The sequence below is a fragment of the Pelophylax lessonae genome, assembly GCF_965119305.1.
Source record: "Pelophylax lessonae genome assembly, chromosome: 5".
Taxonomy (NCBI): Eukaryota; Metazoa; Chordata; class Amphibia; order Anura; family Ranidae; genus Pelophylax; species Pelophylax lessonae.
Window position 1 is genome coordinate 346,500,317 of NC_138772.1, and position 26,357 is coordinate 346,526,673.

At 44.6% G+C, this 26,357-nt stretch overlaps 1 protein-coding gene across 1 annotated transcript in view; it reads left to right on the plus strand.

Moving 5' to 3' along the window:
- The first annotated feature begins 5,881 nt into the window (after positions 1-5,881).
- Positions 5,882-26,357, plus strand: part of CDKAL1 (CDKAL1 threonylcarbamoyladenosine tRNA methylthiotransferase) — a 1,263,425-nt gene continuing 1,242,949 nt past the window's right edge. The window contains exons 1-2 of the mRNA XM_082258657.1: positions 5,882-5,891; positions 5,990-6,150. Coding sequence (XP_082114783.1) covers positions 5,993-6,150 — 158 coding nt within the window. The 5' untranslated portion in view covers positions 5,882-5,891; positions 5,990-5,992. The remainder of the gene's footprint in view (positions 5,892-5,989; positions 6,151-26,357) is intronic.

Genomic DNA, 26,357 nt, shown 5'->3' on the forward strand with positions numbered 1-26,357 from the left:
GACTGTGAAATTGTAGAACCACCGACACTGTTACACTGCAACAAGTCACTGAATACTTCCCTCCCGCCTTGCTCTGGCTTGAGGTAGTATGTTGTAAAACTATAAATCCCAACTGGCACACTCTGTACAATTCAGGGCCCAATTGTAGGTGCCCCCTTTAACTGTTAACCTTGAATTCTTCAGGGTTCACTGTCTATGCACTCCCCTCTGTAACTTCAGGGTCCTCAACCTAGGTACCCCCTTTCCTCTAGCTGGCACTGGATCCCAGAACCTCTTCTGGAGTGGTCCCCTTTAACTCTGGCAGACCCCCAGGGGCAATCCTCAGTACTCGCGACCTGTGTAGGCTTTCCTGGTACTGAACCCCTCTCTCTCTCCGCAGGTTCTCGGCACACCGGATCCCCTCAGCTCAACTTTGCACTCTCTTGATTCTCAGGCAACACCTCGAGACATCCACCTTCCTCAGACAGGAGGAGAGACAGCCGCACTCTCCATCCTGTGACTCTGCTCCCGCCAAAGACATTGTGTCATATGCCACCCCCAAACTTATACCCACTCCCAGAATCCTTTGCAGCACAATCTGCCTTCTGGGGTAGTTACAAGCCTGGATGTGTTTCCTTCACCGCCCTATGAGAAACCTCTCACAGGAGCCAGTGGGGAGACTCCCCCCGCCCCCCCCCCCTTTCAGAAGGCACACCTGGAAACCGGGGAGACCCCCCCCCCCCCCCTTTCAGAAGGCACACCTGGAAACCATGACACCCTGACTAAATAAATCACAGCCCTGCTGTTAGGCAGACAAGGCCCACTATACCTTTACCTAGCACCTACCTGTACATCTTTCATAATCTAAAATAATTATCAGTTTCGGGTGTTCGGATAGTTCATTCGTTTTCAGTCTTTTGCAGTCCTGGTAGAGCAGGGCTGGAGTGTGAGAGTACGAAGAGCCAGCCAGTTTGTATACTGACAAAAAGCATGCTGATAGGAGGAGAGTGACAGAGGAGTTTAGTTTTACTGCTTACCTTTTAGGTCCCTTTTACAGGGGGCAGACTCCGTAATGCTCTTCTGCCTGCTCAGCAGGAGATCTCTCTGTTGATCCCCACTGAGCAGGCAGATGACAGGTCCATGAGCTCTCCGCTATGCTGTGTGGACACAGCCTGCTTTTCTGTATTGGACGGTTGGATGTAAACGGACCACCTGTCTGTTTCGACCTGACTCATCTGATCCACCAGACAGATGGGGAATGGATCCCCCGTCCTTCTGTTTTTGGCATACAGGAGCGGATCCGCTGGTCTGATGAGGTCCGCCTGAAAAACTGACAGGCAGACCTGATTGGACCCCTCCACCCTGTGAAACCAGCCTTACCTGTCAAGATAGATGCTGGCCATCAGCCTGAGGACCTCTAGTGTGAGAAAGCAAGTACTGCAAAGGAAATACTTGGATTGAAGGTGACTATTGCAGCAAAAGCCATATTTTTGTTTTTCTTAAACCACTTCCCAACTGCGCTATAGCTGAATGACGGCTTAAGTGTGGTCAGCCAGTTCTGGATTGCCCCACTACGCTCTGTGATCGCTGTGTCCTTCGGTGACCACAGAATGGGGTAAAGGGCTAATCACAGCAGCCCTTTACCATGTGATCACGATGTAAATATAAGCCGGTGTTCCGTGAGAATTACCTACCCGTGAGAAAAACCTACCCTCGTCACTTCCGGTTGCACGGCAGTGTGTTTAATGCGGCGGTTACATTAAAACAGCTGCCCTGCAATACGAGTCATCTCCGCTCCTGTCCCTGTCACTTCCCTGATCTCGGCTAGTAAATATAAAAGCGGCGGCGGCTGTATGAAAATATAAATCGCGGAGCCGAGAGCCGCTTTTATATTTACTAGCCAAGATCAGGGTAATGACAGGGGCGGAGATGACTCAGAGTGCAGCCCAGCTGTTTTAATGTAACCGCCGCGTCGGTAGGTTTTTATCACGGACACCGTGATAATTTCATACTAGTGCGCATGCGCACTAGTCTGATCCTTAGCTGCTCCATTACGTATCGGGGGCTGTGAGCATGCGCACTGCGGTGCTGCTCAGCTGTTTCTGGCTGGAAGTGACGCGGGTAGGTTTTTCTCACGGGGTAGGTAATTCTCACGTTACACCGGTGTTTGGCATTTAAGGAGAAGAGAGTTGGTAACCAGCTTTTGTGAAAGAGACATTTACACTGATAAGGCAAAGATTATCAGTGTCCTGATTATCCTTGTAGCCCCAACAGCACACATCAGTGCAGGAAAAAAATTACTTGTTTGCAAAATGATATGAAAAACTTCTTTTTTTTTTTTTTACTGATTTAGCAAAAAAAAAAAACCCAGTGGTGATTTTTTTTTTTTCAATTTCATATGGGTACAGTGTAACATGGCAAGGCATTTGTCATTCAAAGTGTGACAGCACTGAAAGTTGTAAATTGGCTTGGGCAAGAAGGTTAAAGTGCTCAGTAGGCAGGGCTGCTGATAAGGGAGGACCACTGGCCCTCTTGTAGGGGGCCCGAGCACACACGGGGGCCCACACAGTAAGGGGAATTAGTGATGGACCACAATTGCAGAACTCTTCCTCCAGCAGCTGGTCTCTCCCCCCTCTCCCTGCTGCAAGCTTTTATCTGCTGAGAAAGACAGTTGTGCCCCCCCCCACCCAGCCCTGGCCCTAATGTTAGCTATGCTCTTAAGTTTTTATCTTTGTAACTTTGTTTCTCTCCCTATGTCTCTCTGATCCCAGAGTTCCAACTCCCCAGCCTGTATATTTTTTTTCATCTCATTTTCATTAAAGCGGTTGTATACTCATGAAACAAACAAACCCTGCAGGACAAAGGCATAATGAGCTAGTATGCATCCCATACTGGCTCATTATGAAATACTTACCTTAGAACGAAGCCCCGACACAGTCGTCTGGACAACGCTGAGGGCGCCGACATGCTCCCTCGGCGTCTCTTCCTGCTTTGGCGGCTTCGGCGCTGTGAGTGGCCGGACCTTCAGAGCACATGCATCGCTGACGTCATCTGCTGCATGCAGGTTTAATATCTCCTAAACTGTGCAGGTTTAGGAGATATTAATTGTACCTACAGGTAAGCCTTATTATAGGCTTACCTGTAGGTAAAAGTCAAATAGCGGCGTATACTACCACTTTAACTCAGTTTTGTCTTTTAGATTTAGCAGGAATTTTGTGAGTTTTGTTGTATTTGTATCTGCTAACAATATTTTTTTTTTTTTTTAACAAAATATAGCTTTAATATTTTCTTGGGGGGGGGGGGGGTTGCCCTGTCAGTTAGTCTGTACGGGGCCCCACAATTGATATCAGCAGCTTTGCCAGTCGGCAAGTAGTTAATGAGTGGTGTGTTTTTCTTGTTTGGAGTTCTGCTTCAAATGTTGGTACTCTGTGAAGAACCAACTGGGTCTACACTGCACCCTGCATATTATGAATGCCACATAAAATGCAGAGCGCAGATTGCAGTAAATATTGCAGTGTCCAGCTTCTATTGATATGCACTCTCCATTAAAACATTTTCCCTTGGGGATCTGCATCTACAGTGCTTTGCGAAAGTATTCGGCCCCCTTGAACTCTGTGACCTTTTTGCCACATTTCAGGCTTCAAACATAAAGATATAAAACTGTCATTTTTTGTGAAGAATCAACAACAAGTGGGACACATTAATGAAGTGGAACGAAATTTATTGGATATTTCAAACTTTAACAAATAAAAAACTGAAAAATTGGGCATGCAAAACTATCCAGCCTCCTTAAGTTAATACTTTGTAGCGCCTCCTTTTGCTGCGATTACAGCTGTAAGTCGCTTGGGGTATGTCTCTATCAGTTTTGCACATCGAGAGACTAAAATTTTTGCACAGTCCTTGCAAAACAGCTCGAGCTCAGTGAGGTTGGATGGAGAGCGTTTGTGAACAGCAGTTTTCAGTTCTTTCCACAGATTCTCGATTGGATTCAGGTCTGGACTTTGATTTGGCCGTTCTAGCACCTGGATATGTTTATTTGTGAACCATTCCATTGTAGATTTTGCTTTGTTTTGCATCATTGTCTCGTTGGAAGACAAATCTCCGTCCCAGTCTCAGGTCTTTTGCAGACTCCATCAGGTTTTCTTCCAGAATGGTCCTGTATTTGGCTCCATCCATCTTCCCATCAATTTTAACCATCTTCCCTGTCCCTGCTGAAGAAAAGCAGGCCCAAACCATGATGCTGCCACCACCATGTTTGACAGTGGGGATGAGCTGTGTTGCTTTTACGCCAAACATAACGTTTTGCATTGTTGCCAAAAAGTTTCATCTGACCAGAGCACCTTCTTCCACATGTTTGGTGTGTCTCCCAGGTGGCTTGTGGCAAACTTTAAACAACACTTTTTATGGATATCTTTAAGAAATAACTTTCTTCTTGCCACTCTTGCATAAAGGCCAGATTTGTGCAGTATACGACTGATTGTTGTCCTATGGACAGAGTCTCCTACCTCAGCTGTAGATCTCTGCAGTTCATCCAGAGTGATCCTGGACCTCTTGGCTGCATCTCTGATCCGTCTTCTCCTTGTATGAGCTGAAAGTTTAGTGGGACGGCCAGGTCTTAATAGATTTGCAGTGGTCTGATACTCCTTCCATTTCAATATTATGGCTTGCACAGTGCTCCTTAGGATGTTTAAAGGTTGGGAATTTTTTTTTGTATCCAAATCCGACTTTAACCTTCTCCACAACAGTATCTCGGACCTGTGTTCCTTGTTCTTCATGATGCTCTCTGCGCTTTAAACGGACCTCCTGAGACTATCACAATTCAGGTGCATTTATACGGAGACTTGATTACACACAGGTGGATTCTATTTATTATCATTAGTCATTTAGGTCAACATTGGATCATTCAGAGATCCTCACTGAACTTCTGGAGAGAGTTTGCTGCTCTGAAAGTAAAGGGGTTGAATAATTTTGCACGCCCAATTTTTCAGTTTTTTATTTAACCACTTACCACAAAGTGACGTAGCCCTACGTCGGCAAACGTTGCGGTAGTATACCGGGATGATGCCTCTAGCTAGAGACACCATCCCGGTACCGTGGTTTAGAGCCAACGGTCGACTTTCCGTCGGTAACGACCGATGCGGCTCGGGAGCCGCTCGATCGTTACCCGGGTGAGCGGGAGGGGACGTTCCCACCCCCCTCCCGCCGCCTTCCGTGACGCCACTTCCGGGTTACTGTGCTGTAAAAGGCGGCACATTTAAAAAACGACTGTATGCAAAAACGTAGTTTTCTGCGTTTTGCATACATGGAAGTGTAGTGGAGGGGTCTAGGGTCTTTTAGACCCTCGATCCCTCCATAAAGAGTACCTGTCACTGCATATCGGTGTCACAAGGGATGTTTACATTGCTTGTGACAGCAATAAAAGTGATCAGATTTTTTTTTTTTAAAAACCTGTAAACCTTTATTCTCCATAGTCTTTGCTAAAAAATATATATATATAATGTTTGGGGGTTCTAAGTAGTTTTCTAGGAAAAAATACTGGTTTTAACTTGTAAACAAAAAGTGTCCGAAATAGGGCTGGGGCTTAAGTGGTTAACAAAGTTTGAAATATCCAATAAATTTAGTTCCACTTCATGATTGTGTCCCACTTGTTGTTTCTTCACAAAAAATTACTGTTTTATATCTTTGAAGCCTGAAATGTGGCAAAAGGTCGCAAAGTTCAAGGGGGCCGAATACTTTCGCAAGGCACTGTACTTCCTCTCCTTATCGAAATATATTTTCTCTTATGTGCCTTGCATGGCACATGTTAATTGTTTTGTCTTGCATATGATATTCATGTTGGTGGGTTTTATTTACTAATCTCTTTTTCCTTCTGCAATGTAGATACTGTGTAAAAGTCACCTACAAGGCTTACCGTGAGTGCTTTACAAATAAAACTAATTTCTTATATCTTTAAATTATGCTGTATGGAGTATGTTTCCTTTACAGTTCACATTTCTCTGTACTTTAACAGAACATGCCCGCTTCTTGTGAATCAATAATTGATGACATTGAAGATATGGTCTCAGCAACAGACCCTAAACCTCATGATCGGCAGTCTGCAAGACAGAATGTTGTTCCCAGGGTCCGGAAAAGGAACCAAAACAAAACTGAAGAGCCCCCTCCAAGTGACAGGTAGGCATTATAATTTTTTTTTTTTTTTATTTAAGGCTACATTCACACCTGAGCGTAGCGTTTTTGTGCGTTTTTTACCGCGATTTACAGGCGTTTTTACAGTCGTTTTTTGTGCAGGCGTTTGGAAAACCAATGGAAAACGCCTGTAATCTGCCCAAAAAGAAGCTCATGTACTTTTTGAGCGTTGGGCGTTTTGCTTACAGCGTCAAAACGCTCAGATGTGAACAGGGGCCATTGAAATAAATAGGATTTGTCTTGTTGGGCGTTTTGAGAGCTGATCCTAGAGCAGAAAAACTCCCCAAAAACGCCTACATGTGAACGGAGCCTAAGGGTTTGCATTGACAAAACAGAGGAAAGACAGTAAACTTTTGGAAAAGGGATCATTACAAGAGCAGAAACCCTATATTCAGGGATGGCTTTACTATAATTCGGATTGCTGATCTTAATATCTTAATTTCCAAAACTCATTCTGCAATAATTTTAAGCTTTGGGTTAGAAGTTTATTGCTGTCTCTATCCTTGCTGGCAAAATTCACCAATATCAGAGGCAGAAAAAAAAAAAAAAGCCTTTGGAGTTGTAATTAGAGCAAGAGGTGAGGAAACAACTAGCAGTGGTGATCTGACAACTCTCTAACCTAGAAATTTTATTAAAGGAATTGTAAAGGCAAAAGTTTTTTCCTCAATCGTCATTCAGGGCAGCCACCTTTTGAGAGACCTTGGCTCCTCCCTTTTAAGGAAACACTGCCACATCCATTCAAATGAAAGCCCCCTGTTAGCCGGTGCCCTTCAGTTCTGGTGTTTCCTCTGGTGGGGAGACATGGCCCGGAACCTAGGGCTGAACAGCTAGGGGGCTGAGGCTGTTTTCTGATAAAGGAGAGGCTAAGGTCTCTCTAATGACGGCTTTAGGTTGGGTAGGGACCCTTTTTTTTTTTTTACCTTCTAGGCTGCCATAAATTGTCACCCCCCCCCAGCTTCTCCCCAGTGGGGGTTCGAAGCTGTGGGGGTCTGCTCTTCGCGCTGGCGGAGAGCGCTGCGGAGGTGCTTTCAGTCCTCCTGAGTCCAACATGGAGCTCAGGCTGGACCGGATGACAGAGGACGTCCTTTCCGGTAGAGGTGGGCACTTCCGCCGACAGCCGCAGCTTCCGGTTCTGGGCTATGGTAATGAAGATCAGGCCAGAAGATGGGCTGGTGCAGCCGAAAGCTCCAGCAGCGGACTGCTCCAGGGGAAGAGAGCACCAGCCGTCTTAAGGTAAAGAGACCCTGGGGTGGTGTTCCCTTCCCCCCACTAGCTCCATAGTGTAGTTTGACCCCCCCCCCCCTCTTGGTGGTCCGGGGGGGGGGGGTGACTCGTGGTGGTGGTTCTGGGACCCTGGTGGTGGTCGGTCCTAGGTACACTCCTGAGGGGCCATGATGTGCTTGTAAGTGCTGGGGGGGCCAATATGGGTGCTGAGCTGTGTGTTTCTTCTTATGTGTTCGAGTAAGGCGGGACACAGTCAGTCGCCACATAGCTCCAAGAGAAGATGCCCATCATGCAAAGCTACTGTGGAGGAATCCTGGACTAAGGCGCTTTGTAAAGAGTGTGTAGAAAGCTTAGTTTAGGAACATTCGACAGAACAGTGTACTGATTTAGCTACATCTGTCGAGGAGCTTTCCAGCACTTTCCAGTCATTTAAAGATTTCATTACAAATCTACAATTTCTCTATCGTTCATTGACAGACGCAGCTCCATATTCTTCTTGACCATTGGGTTATGCTGCTCCCCTACAGGTGTAGGACACTAGGCAGGAAAAATCTTTACCACGCCTACAGGGCAGTCCCTGCAGGCATACACCCACACACTCTGCTATAGGCTTCAGTTTGTATCTCCCTAGTTTAGAAGTAGGACCTAGTTCCCGGCTGGGACTTCGGTCTTAGCTTACTTTTTTTATTTTATAGGGAACCTTTTTAAAAATGTAATTAATTTAGCTAGTTGTGTTCCGGAGAGAACTGCAATCAACGGCTTGGGTTTCGAACTGGATATCCTAAATCCTTAAGGTCTCCCAGCCCGGCCAGCGAGCGTGTGCAGGTTGTAGCCACCACGACAGAGCCCCAATGGATGGGTGCGGACCCGCGAGTGAAACACCTCGCCAGGATGCACACGACCTGGTTCGGCCTGAGTTGCAGCGTACTCCTTGGCCGTCAGCACCCCCACCCCGAATGGAGAGGCAGTCTGTCCGGAGTGGTGCCCACCCGATATCGTCGGTATGGTAAGTTCCCCCCCAATAACTCTGGTGGTCTCAGGATGGACGTGGGCCCCTCCCTGGGAAAGTCGGACCCTCTGTACCCCTCATTTCCCCTGGCCTCTCGTAGCTACCAGGCTCCCCCAAAGGCCCCCCCCCCACCAGTCAGAGGTACCTATCTCAGTCAGCGAAAGTGGTGGGATGAACGTGCCGAGGCCGCTATAGCGGATCCGCTGTGGGAGGGGGGGTGATCCTGTTAGGGGTCCCTGCCGGGGACACCCCGATGCCACTTATCTTTTGGAGACCGCATGGCGCGATGTGGGGGCTGCCTTTTTGCTGCAGAATCTTTCAGCCTCGTTAACAGAGTTCCCTGTTGAAATGCATGGGTGGCCATTTTCTTGGAGTCTGCGATTGCTGGACAGCAGGGAGCAGCTAGGCCTTTACGCTATTGAATATTCGATCCAGGTATTTCCTCTTCCTGTGAAGATTTGTTTTTCTACACAGCAGAAAGATTCTGTTCTCCTCCATATAAATTGGTGGTATGTTTATTGGGGTCCCTGTAGGTCGTCTTCGCTCACCCTGCTATCGACTGTGCTAGTGGCTGGGACTTGTAGTACCGCTGGTGCATCGGTGTGGTCCGTTTTTGTGCAGTTTTCTTAAAGTGACACTGCGTTATTCCAGGGTTCATAATGGAGTCTCAGGAAGAAATTTCACCTACTGATCCCCTCCTTGCGGTTGTGTGGATCTCCGGGACGCAACCCCTGTCTACCTTAACGGCAGTTTTGGAAAACCTGGTGTCAAAAGTGGATGTGATTATCAAAATACCACTAGTAAAAAGCGCCCTATGCCCTCCCCTGTATCCTCAGATTTTGAGGTAGATATGGCCTCTGCGGACGCTTGCCATCCTGAGGGATCTGCATCATCGCACTCAGATGGCGAGGAAGATATATCCTCGTCTGCAGCTGTGCGGGAAAGCGCGCTGGTGGATGCACTTATAGTGTCAGTGTGGGAAACTCTAAAAATGGCGGATGATTCTGCAGCATCAGGGATGCAGGTGTCTTTTGGCACCTGCAAATCCCAGAAGTCAGGCAAGGTTTTCCCTGCAGATCAGGCCTCAAAAAAGGCTCTATTAGATTCCCCCCCCCCCCCCCCCTTTTCGGAAGACAGTTTTGTTTGGTTCCATATTGGATGAGTTAATCAAAGGACTCACAGGCTGGAAGAGTACTCTTTCTCAATCCGCAAAGGGCAAGTCACTGCGTAATAGACGGGGGGGGGGGGGGGGGGCCTTATTTCACAGCCCACAGGCGGCCATTTCATGCCTCCGACACACAGGAGAAAGGATCTAAGCCATTTAGGTCTTCTGGGGGTTCCAAGAAGACCTGGTCGGGTAAGCCGAACAGGCCAATCCAGACCTGCAGGCAAATCCCCGTTTGCATGAAGGGATGCTCTCAGCCATATCTGGGGTGGGCATCTTGCTTCTTTCCGGAACCATGGACTCTTTTGCTTGAGGACAAATGGGTCCACGAACTGATCAGATTGGGTTACATGATTGAATTCTGGTTTCGCCTTTCAGACAGGTTCTTCCCGTCCAATCTACGCCTATCTCCAGACCGGTTAAGGGATCTACGAGAGGTGGTACAAGATCTGCTGTCACGAGGGGTGATAGTGCGGAGTTCCTTCTTGGTAACGCTTTCAGGGGTTCTATTCAAACCTGTTCACTGTGCCCAGGAAAGAAGGCAAAGTACATCCAATCCTGGACCTCAAGACTCTGAACCGCTTCGTGCGGGTACAGAAGTTTCGAATGGGGGTCCATTTGACGGTAGTGGCGTCTCTGCACCAAGGAGACTTTTTGGCCTCCATAGATATCAAGGGAACATATCTACGCTGGAAACCAGTGTTTTCTTTGCTTCGCTGTAGGAGAGGAGCATTATCAATTTGTGGCGTAACCCTTTGGTCTTGCTTCTGCCCCCAGAGTCTTCACCAAAGTGTTGGCTCCAGTATTGGCGTTACTGCAATAACGGGGATTACGGTACTGGGGTACCTGGAGGATTTCCACCTAAGAGCAGACTCACATTTAGCCCTGTTTGGCGACTTGACAATCACTGTACGGACTCTGCAAGAGTTTGGTTTGAACATCATTTTCAAAAAATCTGCCCTGGTACCATCCTTAAAACTGGATTATCTGGTCTTGACTCTGGTCTCTGCTTCGACGAGGGTTTTTCTTCCCCAGGACAAGCTGCAAAAGTTATCCAGCAATCTGTCCTCTCTGCGGACTTGCATGCGGGCCCTGGGTCTGAAGGTGTCAACCTTCGAGTGGGTTCCATTTGCTCAGTTCCACATGAAACCCTTACAAAGGGAGATTCTTGTCAAATGGTACAAAGTTGGACACTGATTCCGTTGAGTCTCAACACAAAGACTGCTCTTCCATGGTGTCTTCACTCATTAGCACTATGCCAGGGCAAGTCCTTCCTCCCACTGTATTGGACTGTGGTAACCACAGACGCCAGCCTGTCCAGCTGGAGAGGAGTACGGGGAAAGCTGTGTGTCCAGGTGTGACGTTATTCACCGTCAATGGAAGTGAAAGACAAAAAGTGAATTAATAGTTTGAATTGCTTCAGATGGGACGGTAATATTTGTCAGCAATATATTTCTTATAGAAATAAGATTTATTCCCGCTTTACACTGGGAGACTGTTATAGAACATTGCCATGAAGTCTGAATCCTAAATAATGTGTTTATTCCATGTCCCTCCATGCCAGACAGGCTTCCCTATTGTTTGTGTATTGAAATGGAATGTGGATTGTGCCTGTCCCATTGTTAAATGGTAATGACCTCGCATTGTTCTGTCCAGATGGCCAGCTAGTTAGTTCAGAAATATTCTTTTCCTGTATACACTTTCATCTGCATATGATAATGTAATTATTAAACCCCTGACCGGTGTGTAGTAATTTGATGAGGAGGGGGATGTGCTTGTGTGTATAAATTGAGTGTGTGTCTATTCTATAAACAGTCTGTGTTTACCCTTTCATGAAGTCTCGACTCATGTTTGGGGGAATATACTACAAGGGATTGCTATGCTCTTCATACTCCCTTGGATAATCACTAAGCTCTTGTAAGAGCTTGTTCCTGCTGCACTCTCTGGGGAATGAGAGGTTCACCCACTGGAGCCTTGTCGTAGGTCCAGGGTGGGTAGAAGACGGTGAGACCCCAACCAAGCTGTGGCAGTTTGTGGGGTCTGAGGTCGTTATGGTGTCTGGAGTGCTTGGAGCCCTCGGGAAGCACTAAAAGCATCCGTCAACAGAGGTACCCAGTTAGGGTGCCGGTTGATCCGTCACATTAGGGATCCTGGACAGTAGAAGAGTCCAGATTTCCAATCAATATTGTGGAACTCCGAGCGATAAAGCTTTGCCTGAGTCACTAGACAAATCGTTTAGAGGGTTGTTACATCAATCATCAAGGGGGCACCAGGAGTGTCTTGTTGGCCGAGATCCTTAAATTTGTGGAAAATTTTGCTCCAGCCCTTTCTGCAGTGCACTTCCCAAGTGTGGAAAACTTGGATTACCTGAGTCGTCAGGTGTTGGATCAGGGGGAAAGGCCTCTGCACCTGGAGTCGTTTCACCTCCTGTGTGTCCGGTGGGGGACATCCGTTGTCGACCTGTTAGCTTCTCGACTCAAGAAATTTCAGAGGTTTGTAGCCAGGTTGCGGGAATCTCTGGCCGACGCCACAGACGCACTGGTGGCTCCTTGGGGTCAATATCGGCTGATGCTTCTGCGCAGAATAGAGGTGGAAGGGTTTCCGGTCATTCTGGTGGCCCCAGACTAGCCTTGCTGGTCTTGGTATGGAGATCTGGTCGCCGATGCTCCTTGAAGACTTCCTCTCAGAAAAGATCTGATGTCTCAAGGGCCGATCTTCCTTTCTGCTTTAGTCACTGGCTTTAACGGTGTGGCTGTTAAAAGCCAGGTGTTGAAGGATAGAGGTCTTTCTGACTTGATGATTCTGACACTTTTGAAGTCCAGAAAGTTTACATCTAGGAAGATCTATCATCGTACGTGGAAATCGTACATCTCATGGTGCGCATCGTTGAAGGTGCAAAACAGCGGTTGGCTTTGGGCACTATCAAAGGCCAAATGTCGGCTTTGGCTATATTTTCCAACGTTCTTTAGCAACGCATGCCTTGATGCACACTTTTATACAGGACGTTCGCCATATGGCTCCTCCAAGGTTATCCCCGTTACCTCCATGGGATCTTAATTTGGTCTGTTCTTCAAAAACCTTTTGAGAAAATTAGGGAGATTCCTCTGCTTATACTCTCTCAGAAGTTTGCGTTTTTGGTGGCGCTTTCTGCCCGCAGAGTATCTGAATTGGCAGCGCTGTCCTGCCGTTCACCTTATCTGGTGGTCCACAGAGATAAAGTGGTACTTTGAACTAATCAGTCGTTTCTTTCTGAGGTTGTTTGATTTCCATCTGAATGAAGACATTGTTCTGCCTTCACTCTGTCCTAAGCCCAAGTATCCCAAGGAAATTTCTTTGCATTCTTTGGACGTGGTTTGGGCAATTAGAGTTTACCTGGCGGCTACTGAATCTTTCAGGAAATCAGACTTTGTCCTCACGAAAGGACCTCGAAAGGGATTGGCTGCGCCTGCTGCTACCATATCCAGATGGATCAGGCAGATGGTGGTACAGGCTTATTCACTGAAGGGTCGGGTTCCACCTTTCCCTGTGAAGGTGCATTTTACTAAGGCGCTAAATGCCTCTTGGGCTTTTCGCCATCAGGCGTCAGTAATGCAAGTTTGCAAGGCGGCAACTTGGTCATCTGTGTACACGTTCACAAAATTCTACAAAGTAGATGTGTTGGCATCCTCGGATGCTTCTTTTGGCCGCAAGGTTTTGATGGCTGCTGTTTAAAAGAGAAAATATTCTATTTGAGGGTGTATGTTGTCTCTAGGTGAACTCCAGTTGTTCCTGATTGAGCTCCATTTTACCAGGTTGGTTAAATTTAGCCTTTTGGGGAATTACGTTTTTTTTTTTTTTTTTCCCCTTCCCCCCCCCCCCCCCCCCCCCCTCATGCAAATATGAAGCCTATATTGGAGTGTGTGGGTGTGGGAGGGACTGCCCCATAAGCATGGTAAAGATTTTTTTCTGCCCAGTGTCCTACTCCTGTGGGGGGCAGCATAACCCAGTGGTCAAGAAGAATATTGAGCTGCGTCTGTACACGAACTCCAGAGAAAAGGATTTTACGGTAAGTCAAAAATCCAGTTTTCCTCAGCCCCAGAACCCCTCCTCAGCCAGCACAGCAAGAGATTGTTCCACCCCCACCGATGGTACCGGGGGGGTACTAATAAACAAGGTGAGGAGTGTGCTAATACACCTTTAGGCTCCCAAGAGGAGTCAGAAGCAGAATGGGTAGATAGGGGGGAGACCGGGGATCCCACAGTGGGAAGCAGTCGCCTCCAGTCAGTTCATTTTGGGAATCATAAGAAGGTTATCTTTTGGAGTTAATTACCCCCCCACTCCACGCAGGATGTTCATCACAGAACTACCAAGAAGCACGGAAAAGGCGTCTGCCTTACTTTCCTCCCTGAAATATCTGGAGGAACAGAGGGTTGTGGTGAAGGTACCACCAAAGGAGTTAGGCGGAGGTTTTTATTCCCATGTTTGTCGTACGGGAGCCATCAGGCAAGTACAAGACCTATCCTGAACCTAAAGCTCCTAAAAGCCTTGGTTGCTTACAAAACATTCTGGATGAATTCAATCTTTTCCATGTGGGCTATCCTTCCTCCAGACTGCTTCATGGCCTTAATAGACCTGAAAGACGCCTACCTGCATATTCCTATAACGGAAGGGTGTCAAAAGTTTCTCAGGTTGGCCATAAGGACAGAAGAGGGCACGATACATCTACAATTTCAGGCCCTTCCTTTCAGTCTGTACTCCCACCCCCCCCCCCCCCCCTCGCATTTTCACCAAGGTCATGGCAAAAGTCTTGGCTTGTTTGTGGCTCAAAGGCGTTTCGGTGATTGCCTACCTGGTCGAGCTGCTCTTGTTTGCCCTGTCTCAAGAGCAGCTGTCCAGGGACCTTCTGACAACAAGGCGATTGCTAGAGAACCTGGGGTGGCTCCTGAATCTGGAAAAATGCAATCTGGTACCTGCACAAAAGGTCACCTTTTTGGGCTACGAAATGGATTCCACATTTCAAAAGGTTCTTCTTCCCTTAGAAAAAAGAGTCATTGGCCTATTACAAAGCAATCAACCTGTATTAGTAAGTCAAGCCATGTCGACACTGGGGTCGCTAACTACTGCAATCCCAGCGGTACAGTGGGCGGGTCTCCACTTTCGCCCTCTGCAGCTGTTCATCCTAGAAGTATGGGACTGCACTCAGGGTTCCCTGGATTCCTTAGTGCATATACCGGAACGTATAAAAAGATCCCTCTGGTGGTGGAGAAAGATCTCAAACCTGTCTCAGGGTCTCGCTTGGGTCCCACTAGTGTCCAGAATCGTCACTACGGACGCAAGTGGGACAGGGTGGGGCGCACACCAGGACTCCCAATTGGTGCAGGGGCCCTGGGGGGGGACAAAGATTCCAAGTGATCTTCATGTTGGAGAGAACTGAGAGCAGTTGAACTGGCTCTCGGAGCTTTCCAGGCAGGACTACAGGGACACAATGTACAGGTCAGCTCAGACCATTCCACAGTAGTTGCTTTTTGTTCCCCCTTGTCAGTTGACACAAGCAAGTCTGTGGGTTCTGGCAGAAGTAATTTTTCAGTGGGCCAAACCTCAAGTGCTTTCCCTGTCGGCGGTTCACCTAAAGGGAGAATTGAACCATTTGGCCAATTTTCTGAGCAGAAAAACTTTTAAGGGAAGGCGACTGGATCCTCAATCAAGATGTCTTTCAGGTTGATCACTCGGAGATGGAGGGAGCTGTCTGTGGATCTGTTAACCTCTTAGCAAAACACGAAACCGCGGTTCTACTTCTCCTTGAACAAGGGGGTCGGGGAGCTGGGAGTGGACGCACTCGCTCAGAGTTGGTGTTTCTTCAAATGCTATGCTTTTTCTATTAGAGCTCCTTTTCTAAAAGTTTTTTTTTTTTTTTTTTTTTTTTTTTTTTTTTTCGAATCGTTTAGAACAGATCCGGCTTTTTTACCAAAAGTGGTCTCGAAGTTTCATAGAGACCAAGAAATTGTTTTACCAAATCCTGTGAATGAACAGGAGAATCATTTTCATAGGTTAGATGTTAGGTGTGTCCTTCAGTACATGGATTGTACAAAGGAATTTATGAAGTTTGATTCCTTTTTTTTTTTGTTCTATTTGCTGCCTCTAATAGAGATTCTAAAGCCTCTAGACGTTTTTTGGCCAGATGGCTCAGGTTAGCCATCAGCCGGGCTTATGCTTCAAGCGGGAAGGAGGCCCCAATAGTTATCAGGGCACATTCCACTAGGGCTATAGCAACTTCCCAGGTGAAAAGAGCTGGTGCTACCCCAGTGCAGATCTGTCGGGCAGCAACCTGGTCCAGTTTTTCAACCTTTACTAAGCACTACAGGTTGGATCTGTTGTCTAAGGATCAGCCTTTGGGCGCAAAGTCCTTCAAGTGGTGGTCCCACCCTAAGGTTAAGTACTTTCTTATCCTCTCAAAGGTGTCCTGAAAGGCGATTGGGGAGAAATAGTTTCTCTAAAAAGTAACGTCTTTTCCAGTAGTCTTTCAGGACAGCATCATTACCCACCCGAAGAAGGTCTGGATATTAGATGGTCAGGAAAATAAGGTTAGTATAATACGTCTGTGTCTCCCCAGCTGGCCGGAGGTACTCTTGGTTAAATGAAGGGCACCAGCTAACAGGGGGCTTAAATCTGTTTGAATGGGACGAATGTTTCCTGAGAAGGGAGAAGCCAAGGTCTCTCAAAGGTGGCTGTAGTTAAAGACTACTGGAAAAAACGTTAGCTGTGTGTAGGAGCTGCCCCAGCACCCCCTAATACTTAACTGAGCCCCCTCTCTATCTAGCGAAGTCCAAGAGTCTCTCGCTCGTCCGGGCCTCTCCCTCCCGATTGGCTGGGATGCAGAAGTGCCGTTGGCTTCCACTGCTGTCAAAGTCAGTTAGCCAATCAGGAGAGAGAGGGTGCTGGGCCGAACTGCAGCTCCGTATCTGAGTGGACACACAGAGCTGCAGCTCAGCGCCCCTCATAGCAAGCTGCTTGCTGTGGGGGCACTCGACAGGAGGGAGGGGCCCGAAAAGAGGAGAATCCGGGCTGCCCTGTGCAAAACCACTGCACAGAGGAGGTAAGTGGAACATTTTTTTTTTTTTTTAAACCGACTCTTTTTCTTTCTAACGTTGGTGTTATTTCCTATTGCATCTTCAAGACCGAAGGTAAAGGGAAAATCTGCCCAGTTTTTCATTGGTAGAAAAACTTACCTGGGATTAAACTCCAATCTAAAATGTATAAAATTGGTTTACGTATACTTTAATAAGCATGTTTGTTTTTAGTTCTTCCTTTTAAAAAACAAATGCTCTCTCTCTATATATATATATATATATATATATATATGTATGTATGTATGTATGTATGTATGTATGTATGTATGTATGTATGTATGTGTGTGTGTGTATGTATGTGTGTGTGTGTGTGTGTGTGTGTGTGTGTGTGTGTGTGTGTGTGTGTATATATAATATCTCTCTTGTAAAAAAAATCCAACACTTGGGAGTATTCATGTTTTATTGTCATAGAAATTTCAATTGCAGTTAAAAATATATTGTTACCACTGTTTAACACACAGACTTTTTCACATCAGCATTTAAAAACAAATCTCTGAGAAGTTTTACAACCCCAATTCCAAAAAGGTTGGGTCACCTTGGAAAATCTACATTTAAAAACTGATTGCAATGATCTGCAAATATCATAAACCCCCTAATTTTCTTTCTTTTTTTTTTTTTTTTTTTGCAATAGAAAACTGATGGAATGATTAAACAGAGAAAATGTACTATTTAGGAAAAAAATAAGGCAATTTTGAAATTGTAGGCAGCAACACTTCTCAAAAAAGTTAGAACAGGACCTTGTTTAGCATCCATGCTTTTAACAACACTCTATAAACATCTGGGAACTGAGGAGACCAGTTGCTGGAGTTTTAGGTAGAGGCATGTTCCATTTTTGTCTGACTTATAGGATTCGATCTGCTCAACAGTTCTGGGTTTTTGTAGTATTTTTAATTTCAAGATGCGCCAAATACTTAAAATTGGTGAAAAGTCTAGACTGCAGGAAGGCCAGTTAAGCACACAGACTCTTCTACTACGAAGCCATGTTGTTGCCATAGAAGCAGTATGCTTATTTGCCTTGTCCTGCTAAAATATGCAAGGCCCTCCCTACAAAACACGCTGCCTGAATGGGTAGCATATGCTGCTCTAAACCTAGATATATCTTTCAGCATTGATGGTGTCTTTCCAGATGTGCAAGCTGCTCATTCCATACGCACTAATGCACCCTCCCCATACATCAAATATACAGGCTTTGGAACTGGGGCTGATAAGAAGCTGGAAGGTTCCTCTTCTTTTTTTTATCTATAGGACATGGCACCCATGGTTTCCAAAAAAATGTCAAATTTGCATTCGTCGGAGCACAAAACAGTTTTCCACTTTGCAGCAAACCCTTTTATATGAAGTTTGGTCCAGAGACTGCCAGTGTTTCTGGCTCATGTTCAGATATGGCTGCTTTGCATTATAGAGCTTTACCTTGCATTTTTGGGTGGCATGGCAGACTGGTTTTTGGAAATATTCCTGAACCCATGTGGTGGTGCCCATCACCAAATCATACCTGCTTTTTAATGCAGTTCCATCTGAGGGAAACAAGATCATGGGCATCCAGTGGTGTGTTTTCGATCTTGTCCCTTGTGCACAGAGATTTTTCTAGTATCGTGGAATCTTTTGATATGTGCTGTAGATTTTATATATATATATATATATATATATATATATACAAGATGGGAGAGCTGGAGCTGCTGATGTTTGAGGAGGACTTAGATTTTGTGGGGATAACTGAGACTTGGTTTGACAGCTCTCATGACTGGATGGCGTCCATTCAGGGGTATTCCCTTTATCGCAGAGATAGAGAGGGTAAAAAAGGGGGAGGGGTATGTTTGTATATTAAGAACAGTATACAGGTAAATATGAGGGATGATATTAATAATGGAGCTATGGACGAAGCAGAATCCCTATGGGTAGAGCTTCAAAGGAAAGGCACGGTGGGGAAGGTAATATTGGGCGTATGCTATAGGCCCCCAAACCAGAGGGAGGAGGGTGAGGTGGACCTCATGTTACAGATAGGATTGGCAGCAAGGATGGGAAATGTCATTATAATGGGGGACTTTAATTATCCTGATATAGACTGGGCAGAAGGAACCGCGCATTCAGCCAAGGCTCGGCAGTTCCTAAATGTTTTGCAGGACAATTTCATGGGTCAGATGGTGAATGCACCGACAAGAAACAATGCGGTACTTGACCTACTGATTACCAACAATACAGACCTGCTCACGGATATAGAAATACGGGACAACTTAGGGAACAGTGACCATAGGTCAATTGGTTTCAGTATTAATTACAGTAATAGGAAACACAAGGGTAATATAAGGACACTGAATTTCAAAAGAGCCAATTTCCCTAAACTGCGCTCGCTGCTAGAAAATATCAATTGGGATAGAACCCTGGGAACAAAGAACACGGAGGAAAAATGGGAGTGCTTCAAGAGCATACTTAACAAGGGGGTGGACCAGTGCATTCCACAGGGAAATAAATTTAAAAGAGCAAAACTAAACCCTGGGTGGCTAAACTCCAACATAAAAATGTATATTAGAGCTAAAGAAAAGGCCTTCAAAAAATACAAGACTGAGGGGTCATTGGCAGCATTTAAGCATTACAAAGAGTGTAATAAGAAATGTAAAGATGAAATCAGGGCGGCTAAAATAGAACACGAGAGACATATAGCGGAGGAGAGTAAAAAGAACCCCAAGAAATTCTTTAAGTATATAAACAGTAAGAAAGCGAGGCCAGAACACATTGGCCCCATAAAAGATGATAAAGGAAAAATGGCCACTGAGGACAGAGAAAAGGCGGAAGTGTTAAATAATTTCTTTTCTTCAGTCTTCACAAAGGAATCGGGGGGCTACACGAACCCCGCTTGTAAGGCCGAACTAAATAATACACCTCAGGAAGTGCCGCCATGGCTAACAGAGGATAGACTTAGAGCTAAACTAGAGAAACTTAACATAAATAAATCCCCGGGACCGGATGGCTTGCACCCAAGGGTTCTAAATGAGCTCAGTCAGGTGATTGCCAGACCATTATTCTTGATCTTTAAGGATAGTTTACAGACGGGTATGGTGCCAGCTGATTGGAAAAAAGCCAACGTGGTACCAATATTTAAAAAGGGGCCGAGATATATCCCGGGTAACTATAGGCCGGTCAGCCTAACATCTGTAGTCTGCAAAATTTTGGAGGGGATGATAAGGGACCACATACAAGACTTTAGTAATGAAAACGGTATTATAAGTAGTAATCAGCATGGATTCATGAAAAATCGTTCATGCCAAACCAATCTATTAACCTTCTACGATGAAGTGAGCTGCCACTTAGATAAAGGTAAGCCTGTGGATGTGGTGTATCTGGACTTTGCAAAGGCCTTTGACACCGTTCCCCACAAACGCTTACTGTACAAACTAAGGAAGGTAGGTATGGACCATAAGGTGAGTACCTGGATAGAGAACTGGCTCCAGGGGAGAGTACAGAGGGTGGTGATTAATGGGGAGTACTCGGATTGGGCGGGTGTGGAAAGTGGGGTCCCCCAGGGTTCTGTCCTGGGACCAATCCTGTTTAATTTATTCATAAATGATCTAGAGGAGGGGATATCTAGTACAATCTCAGTATTTGCAGATGATACTAAATTAGGCATGCCAATATCTCTTATGCAGGATGTGGAAATCTTGCAAGCAGACCTGAACAAAATAACGGGGTGGGCAACTACATGGCAGATGAGATTTAATGTAGAAAAATGTAAAGTAATGCACTTGGGGGCCAGAAACCAGAAAGCAAGCTACTCACTAGGGGGGGAACCTCTGGGTGAGTCTAGGATGGAAAGGGACCTGGGGGTACTGGTAGACAACAGGCTTGGAAGTGGCATGCAATGCCAAGCCGCTGCAAGCAAAGCCAACAGAATACTGGGTTGTATAAAAAAGGGGATTCACTCCAGAAATAAAGAGATTATTCTTCCACTCTACAAGACTCTGGTCCGGCCACATCTGGAGTATGCTGTCCAGTTCTGGGCACCGGTCCTCAGGAAGGATGTGCTGGAACTGGAGAAAGTCCAGAGAAGGGCAACAAAAATAATTAGGGGAATGGAGGACATCGGCTATGAGGAAAGACTACATGCACTGAACCTATTCTCTCTGGAGAAGAGACGCTTGAGGGGGGATATGATATCAATGTACAAATACTGTACTGGCGACCCTAGCATAAGGAACAAACTATTTAGAGTAAGGGAATACAATAAGACACGTGGCCACTCACTAAAACTAGAGGAAAGGCGGTTTAACCTTAAAGTGCGTAAGGGGTTCTTCACTGTAAGAGCGGTAAGGATGTGGAATTCTCTTCCGCAAGCAGTCGTATCAGCGGGGAGCATTGATAGTTTCAAAAAACTATTGGATGGACACCTTAAAGACCACAACATACAGGGGTATACAATGTACGGTTAAAAGCAAACACACACACATAGGTTGAACTGGATGGACTTGTGTCTTTTTTCAGCCTCACTAACTATGTAACTATATATATATATATATATATATATATATATATATATATATATATATATATATATATATATATATATATATATATATATATATATATATATATATATATTTAAAAACTTTGCAATTTTTTATTGAGGGTTGTAAATTACAAGGCAAAAAAACAATAACTTGCATATGTATGCACAGTTTTCGGAATGGGTTTCATTTTATTGTAGTATAAATGTGTGTATCTTGAAGGTCTAGTTTCTGTTAGGTCAATCTTGTGGCTTAGCCTACATCACAGAGACGTTGTTACATGAATTGTCTAATTCTCTCTAGCGTTCTTTAGAATTGCTATATTTGGTCTCTATACAGGCGGTCCCGAGTTACAAACATCTGAATTAAAAACAACTCCTACTTACAGAGAGAGACAACATGAAATGAGAGAAAAACTACGCCTAGGAAGAGAAATTCACTCCTCTAAGAGTTCTCATGAGAAAAAGGTGTCTCCTCTGAAGCTTTATCACCAATATTTGTTTCCACAGCAACCCAAAATTTCCCAAATCCATTTGTCACAGGGACAGAAAGTGAGGTGAAATCTTCTGAACAAGGGCACAGACAGCAAAACAAACATTACAGGGATGGTAACCCTATGCTATCCAAAAAACGTATAACATTTTTTTTTATTTTTTATTTTTTTCGGCTTAAGCTACGCTTAAAATGTACCTGTCCTGACTTGCAAACAAATTGAACTTAAGAACAAACCCACAGATCCTATCTTGTTTGTAACCTGGGGACCGCCTATACTGTATTTTCTATACTCTGCAGCGCCACCTATTGGTCATATTGTAATATTTTTTTCTACTGCTCACCATAAAAGGACATTTGTTTTTTTTTTTTCTGAGGAAATTGTCTAAAGAATATGATTACTTCCCCCCCCCCCCCCCCAATTCATATAGCACGAAAATACACGCAGATTTGCTGGACGAATGGCTGTTTTATTAATTGTATTTTTTTTTTTTTAAGTTTAACGTAAAAGGGAACCTATTGGTTTGCTCAGTCACTCCAGCCTGTAACTGAGGGGAGAAGGGGAGCTAGTACCTAAATTATTATTGTCATTATTTAAGTGTGTGTTTTTTTGGTAACTTCCAAAACCTTTACCTAGGCAAGGAGGATGTCCTGTGTCATGCCCCCTCCCCTACCTGCAGGCTCCTTGTACATGTCTCATATCCCATGAGGCTGCAGGACTATTCAGTGGTAACCCAGGTGTTCGCAGGCTCCCGTAAATAAGTCAGTGGCGACATGCAGTGGTGGGAAGTAGGCATGTGACGGTATCAGATTTCTATGCTGCGATTAATTGATTAACCACTTGCCTACAGTGCACTTTCACCCCCTACCTGCCCAGACCGATTTTCAGCTTTTCTCTCACGCTTTGAATGACAATTACTCAGTCATGCAACACTGTACCCATAAAAAATTTGTGTCCTTTTCTTCACACAAATAGAGCTTTCTTTTGATGGTATTTAATCACTACTGGGTTTTTTATTTTTTTGTGCGATAAATAAAAAAAAAAGACTGAAAATATTGTGAAAAAACGCATTTTTCTTTGTTTGTCATAAAATTTTGCAAATTAGTAATTTTTCTTCACAAATTTTGGCCAAACTTTATACTGCTACTTATCTTTGGTAAAAATAACCCAAATAAGTGTATATTATTTGGTCTTTGTGAAAGTTATAGAGTCCACAAGCTATGGTGCTATTCATTGAAAATTGATCACACCTGATGTACTGAAGGCCTATCATTTCTTGAGACACTAAAAAGTCAGGAAAGTACAAATACCCCCCAAATGACCCCTTTTTGGAAAGTAGACATTCCAAGGTATCTAATAAGGGGCATGGTGAGTTTTTTGAAGTTGTAATTTTTTCCCACAATTCTTTGCAAAATGAAGATTTTTTTTTTTTTTACAAATTGACGTATTAACAGGCTATTTCTCTCACACAGCATATGTATACTTGCAACTACACCCCAAAACATATCTACTACTCCTCCTGAGTATGGCGATACCACATGTGAGACTTTTTCACAGCCAGGCCACATACAGAGGCCTAACATCCAAGTAGCACCGTCCGGCATTCTAGGAGCATAAATTACACATATAATTTCCTGACAACCTATCGCACTTTTGAAGGCCCTGGAGCACTAGGAAAATGGAAACCCCCATAAAATGACCCCATTTTGGAAAGCAAACAGCCCAACGTATAATTTTTGAGGCATAATGAGTCTTTTGAACGTAAAGCCTGTAAGTCTAAAGTGGTAACCTGTAAAGACTTTTAAAGGCTTTTAAAAATGTACGTAGTTTGTTGCCGCTGCACAGGCGTGCGCAATTTTTAAAGCATGTCATCTTTGGTATCTATGTACTCGGCATAAGATCCTATTTTTAAATTTTACCAAACAATTTGGAATTATAGTGTATTTGTGCATTAAATATAAAAAGTGTTTTTTTCACAGAAATTGCGTTTGGAAAATCTGTGCGCAAATACCGTGTGACAAGAAATTTGCAAAATCCGCCATTTCATTCTGTAGGGCCTCTGCTTTAAAAAAAATATGTTTGGGGGTTCAAAGTAATTTTCTAGTAAAAAAAAAAACAAAACATTTTTTTTTCATGTAAACAAAGTCACAGAAAAGGCTTGGTTAGAAGAGTGTGGGTGATGTGTGGCTAAGATTGAGCATAAAATGCCAGGACAGTTCAAACATCCCCCAAATGACCCATTTTTGAAAAGTAGACACCCAAAGCTATTTGCTGAGAGGCATATTGAGTCCATGGAGTATTTTATATTTTGCCCTAAGTTTCGGGAAGGTGACAATTTTGTTTTCGTTTTTATTTTTACACAAAGTTGTCACTAAATGATATATTGCTCACGCATGCTATGGGTATGTGTGAAATGACACCCCAAAATACATTCTGCTTCTCCTGAGTACAGGGATACCACATGTGAGACTTTTGGGACCCTGGTTTTGTACGGGACCCCCAAAACCAATCACCACCTCAGGTTTTCTAATGGCGTAAATTGTGCATTTTACTTCTGCACTACCTGTTAGTTTCAGAGGACCTGAAATTTAGCACAACCCCCCCCCCCCCCCCCCCCCCAAACGACCCAATTTTGCAAAGTAGATTCTCCAAGCTATTTGCTGAGAGGCATGGTGAGTCCCTGGAATATTTTGTTTTGCCACAAGTTTCGGGAAAATTTATTATTTTTTTTGTTTTTTACACAGAAGTTGTCACTAAATTATTATTATACAGGATTTATATAGCGCCAACAGTTTGCGCAGCGCTTTACAATGTGAGGGAAGACAATACAATTCAAAACAGGAGGAACTAAAGGGCCCTGCTCGTTAGAGCTTACAATCTAGAAGGGAGGGTCAAGTAAAACAAAAGGCAATAACCGTGGGGAATGGGCTGATGGAGAAAATGGAGGTACATTTGTTAGGTGTGGGTAGGAAAGGCTTCTCTGAAAAGGAGGGTTTTCAGAGATCGCCTAAAAGCTAATAGAGTAGGAGATAATCGGACTGATAAGGGTAAGGAGTTCCATAGGATTGGAGAGGCTCTGGAAAAGTCCTGGAGGCGAGCATGGGAGGAGGTGACGAGGGAGCTAGATAGCAGAGGTTTTGAGAGGAACGAAGAGAGCGATTAGGTTGGTATTTTGACACTAGGCTAGTGATGTAGCTAGGGGCTAAGCTGTGGATTGCTTTGTAAGATGTAAGTAATTTGAATTTAATTTATTGGGTGAGCGGAAGCCAGTGGAGGGCTTGACAGAGAAGAGAAGCGGTCACTAAATGATATATTGCTCACATGCCATGGGTATATGTGAAATGACACCCCAAAATACATTCTGCTGCTTCTCCTGAGTACAGGGATACCGCTTGTATGAGCCTTTTTTGCAGTCTAACCGCGTACAGGACCCCGAAAACCAATCACTGCCTTCAGGCTTTCTAAGGGCGTAAATTGTTGACTTCACTCCTTACTACCTATCCCAGTTTTGAAGGCCATGAAATGCCAAGATAGCACAACCCCCCCCCCCCCCCCCCCAAATGACCCCATTTTGCAAAGTAGACACTCCAAGCTATTTTCTGAGAGGCATGGGGAGTATTTTGCAGCTCTCATTTATTTTGGAAAATGAAGAGAAAATAAAGGAAAATGCTTTTTTTTTTTCCTCCTTTTTTTTTTTTTTCAATTTCAAAAACTTTGTGACAAGTGACATCTGCAGAACACTCAACATGCCTCTCTGCAAATAGCTTAGGGTGTCTACTTTCCGAAAAGGGGTCATTTGTGGAGGAGGTGTTTGTGCTGTCTTGGCATTTCATGGCCTCCAAAACTGTGATGGGTAGTCAGGAGTGAAATCAACAATTTACGCCCTTGGAAAGCCTGAAGGCGGTGATTGGTTTTCGGGGTCCTGTACTTGGCTAGACTGCAAAAAAGTCTCGCACATGGGGTAACCCCATACTCGGGAGAAGCAGCAGAATGTATTCTGGGGTGTTATTTCACATATACCCATGGCATGTGTGAGCAATATATCATTTAGTGATAACTTTGTGTAAAAAAAACAAAAAAAATTATAATTTTCCCGAAACTTGTGGCAAAATATAAAATATTCCATGGACTCACCATGCCTCTCAGCAAATAGCTTGGAGTGTCTACTTTGCAAAATGGGGTAATTTGGGGGGGGGGGGGGGGGGGTTCGTGCTATCTTGAAATTTCAGGGCCTCTGAAACTGTGACAGGTAGTGCGGAAGTAAAATGCACAATTTACGCCATTAGAAAACCTGAAGGTGGTGATTGGTTTTCGGTGTCCCGTACACAGCTAGGCTCCCAAAAGTCTCACATGTGGTATCCCTGTACTCAGGAGAATCAACAGAATATATTTTGGGGTGTAATTACACATAAACCCATGGCATGCGTGAGCAATATATCATTTCAATGACAACTTTGTGTAAAAAAAAAAAAACTTTAAAAAAAAAAAGTCTTTTTTCAAACACCTATGACAAAAAAATGTAATATTCAATGAGCTCAACATGCCTCTCAGGACATTCCTTAGGATGTCTACTTTCCAAAAAGTGGTAATTTGGGGGGGGGTTGTGCCATTTTAGCACATCATGAAATGAGATAGGCAGTCAGAAATTAAAGCTGCATAAATTCCAGTATTCACACCATAGTTTGTAGACGTTATAACT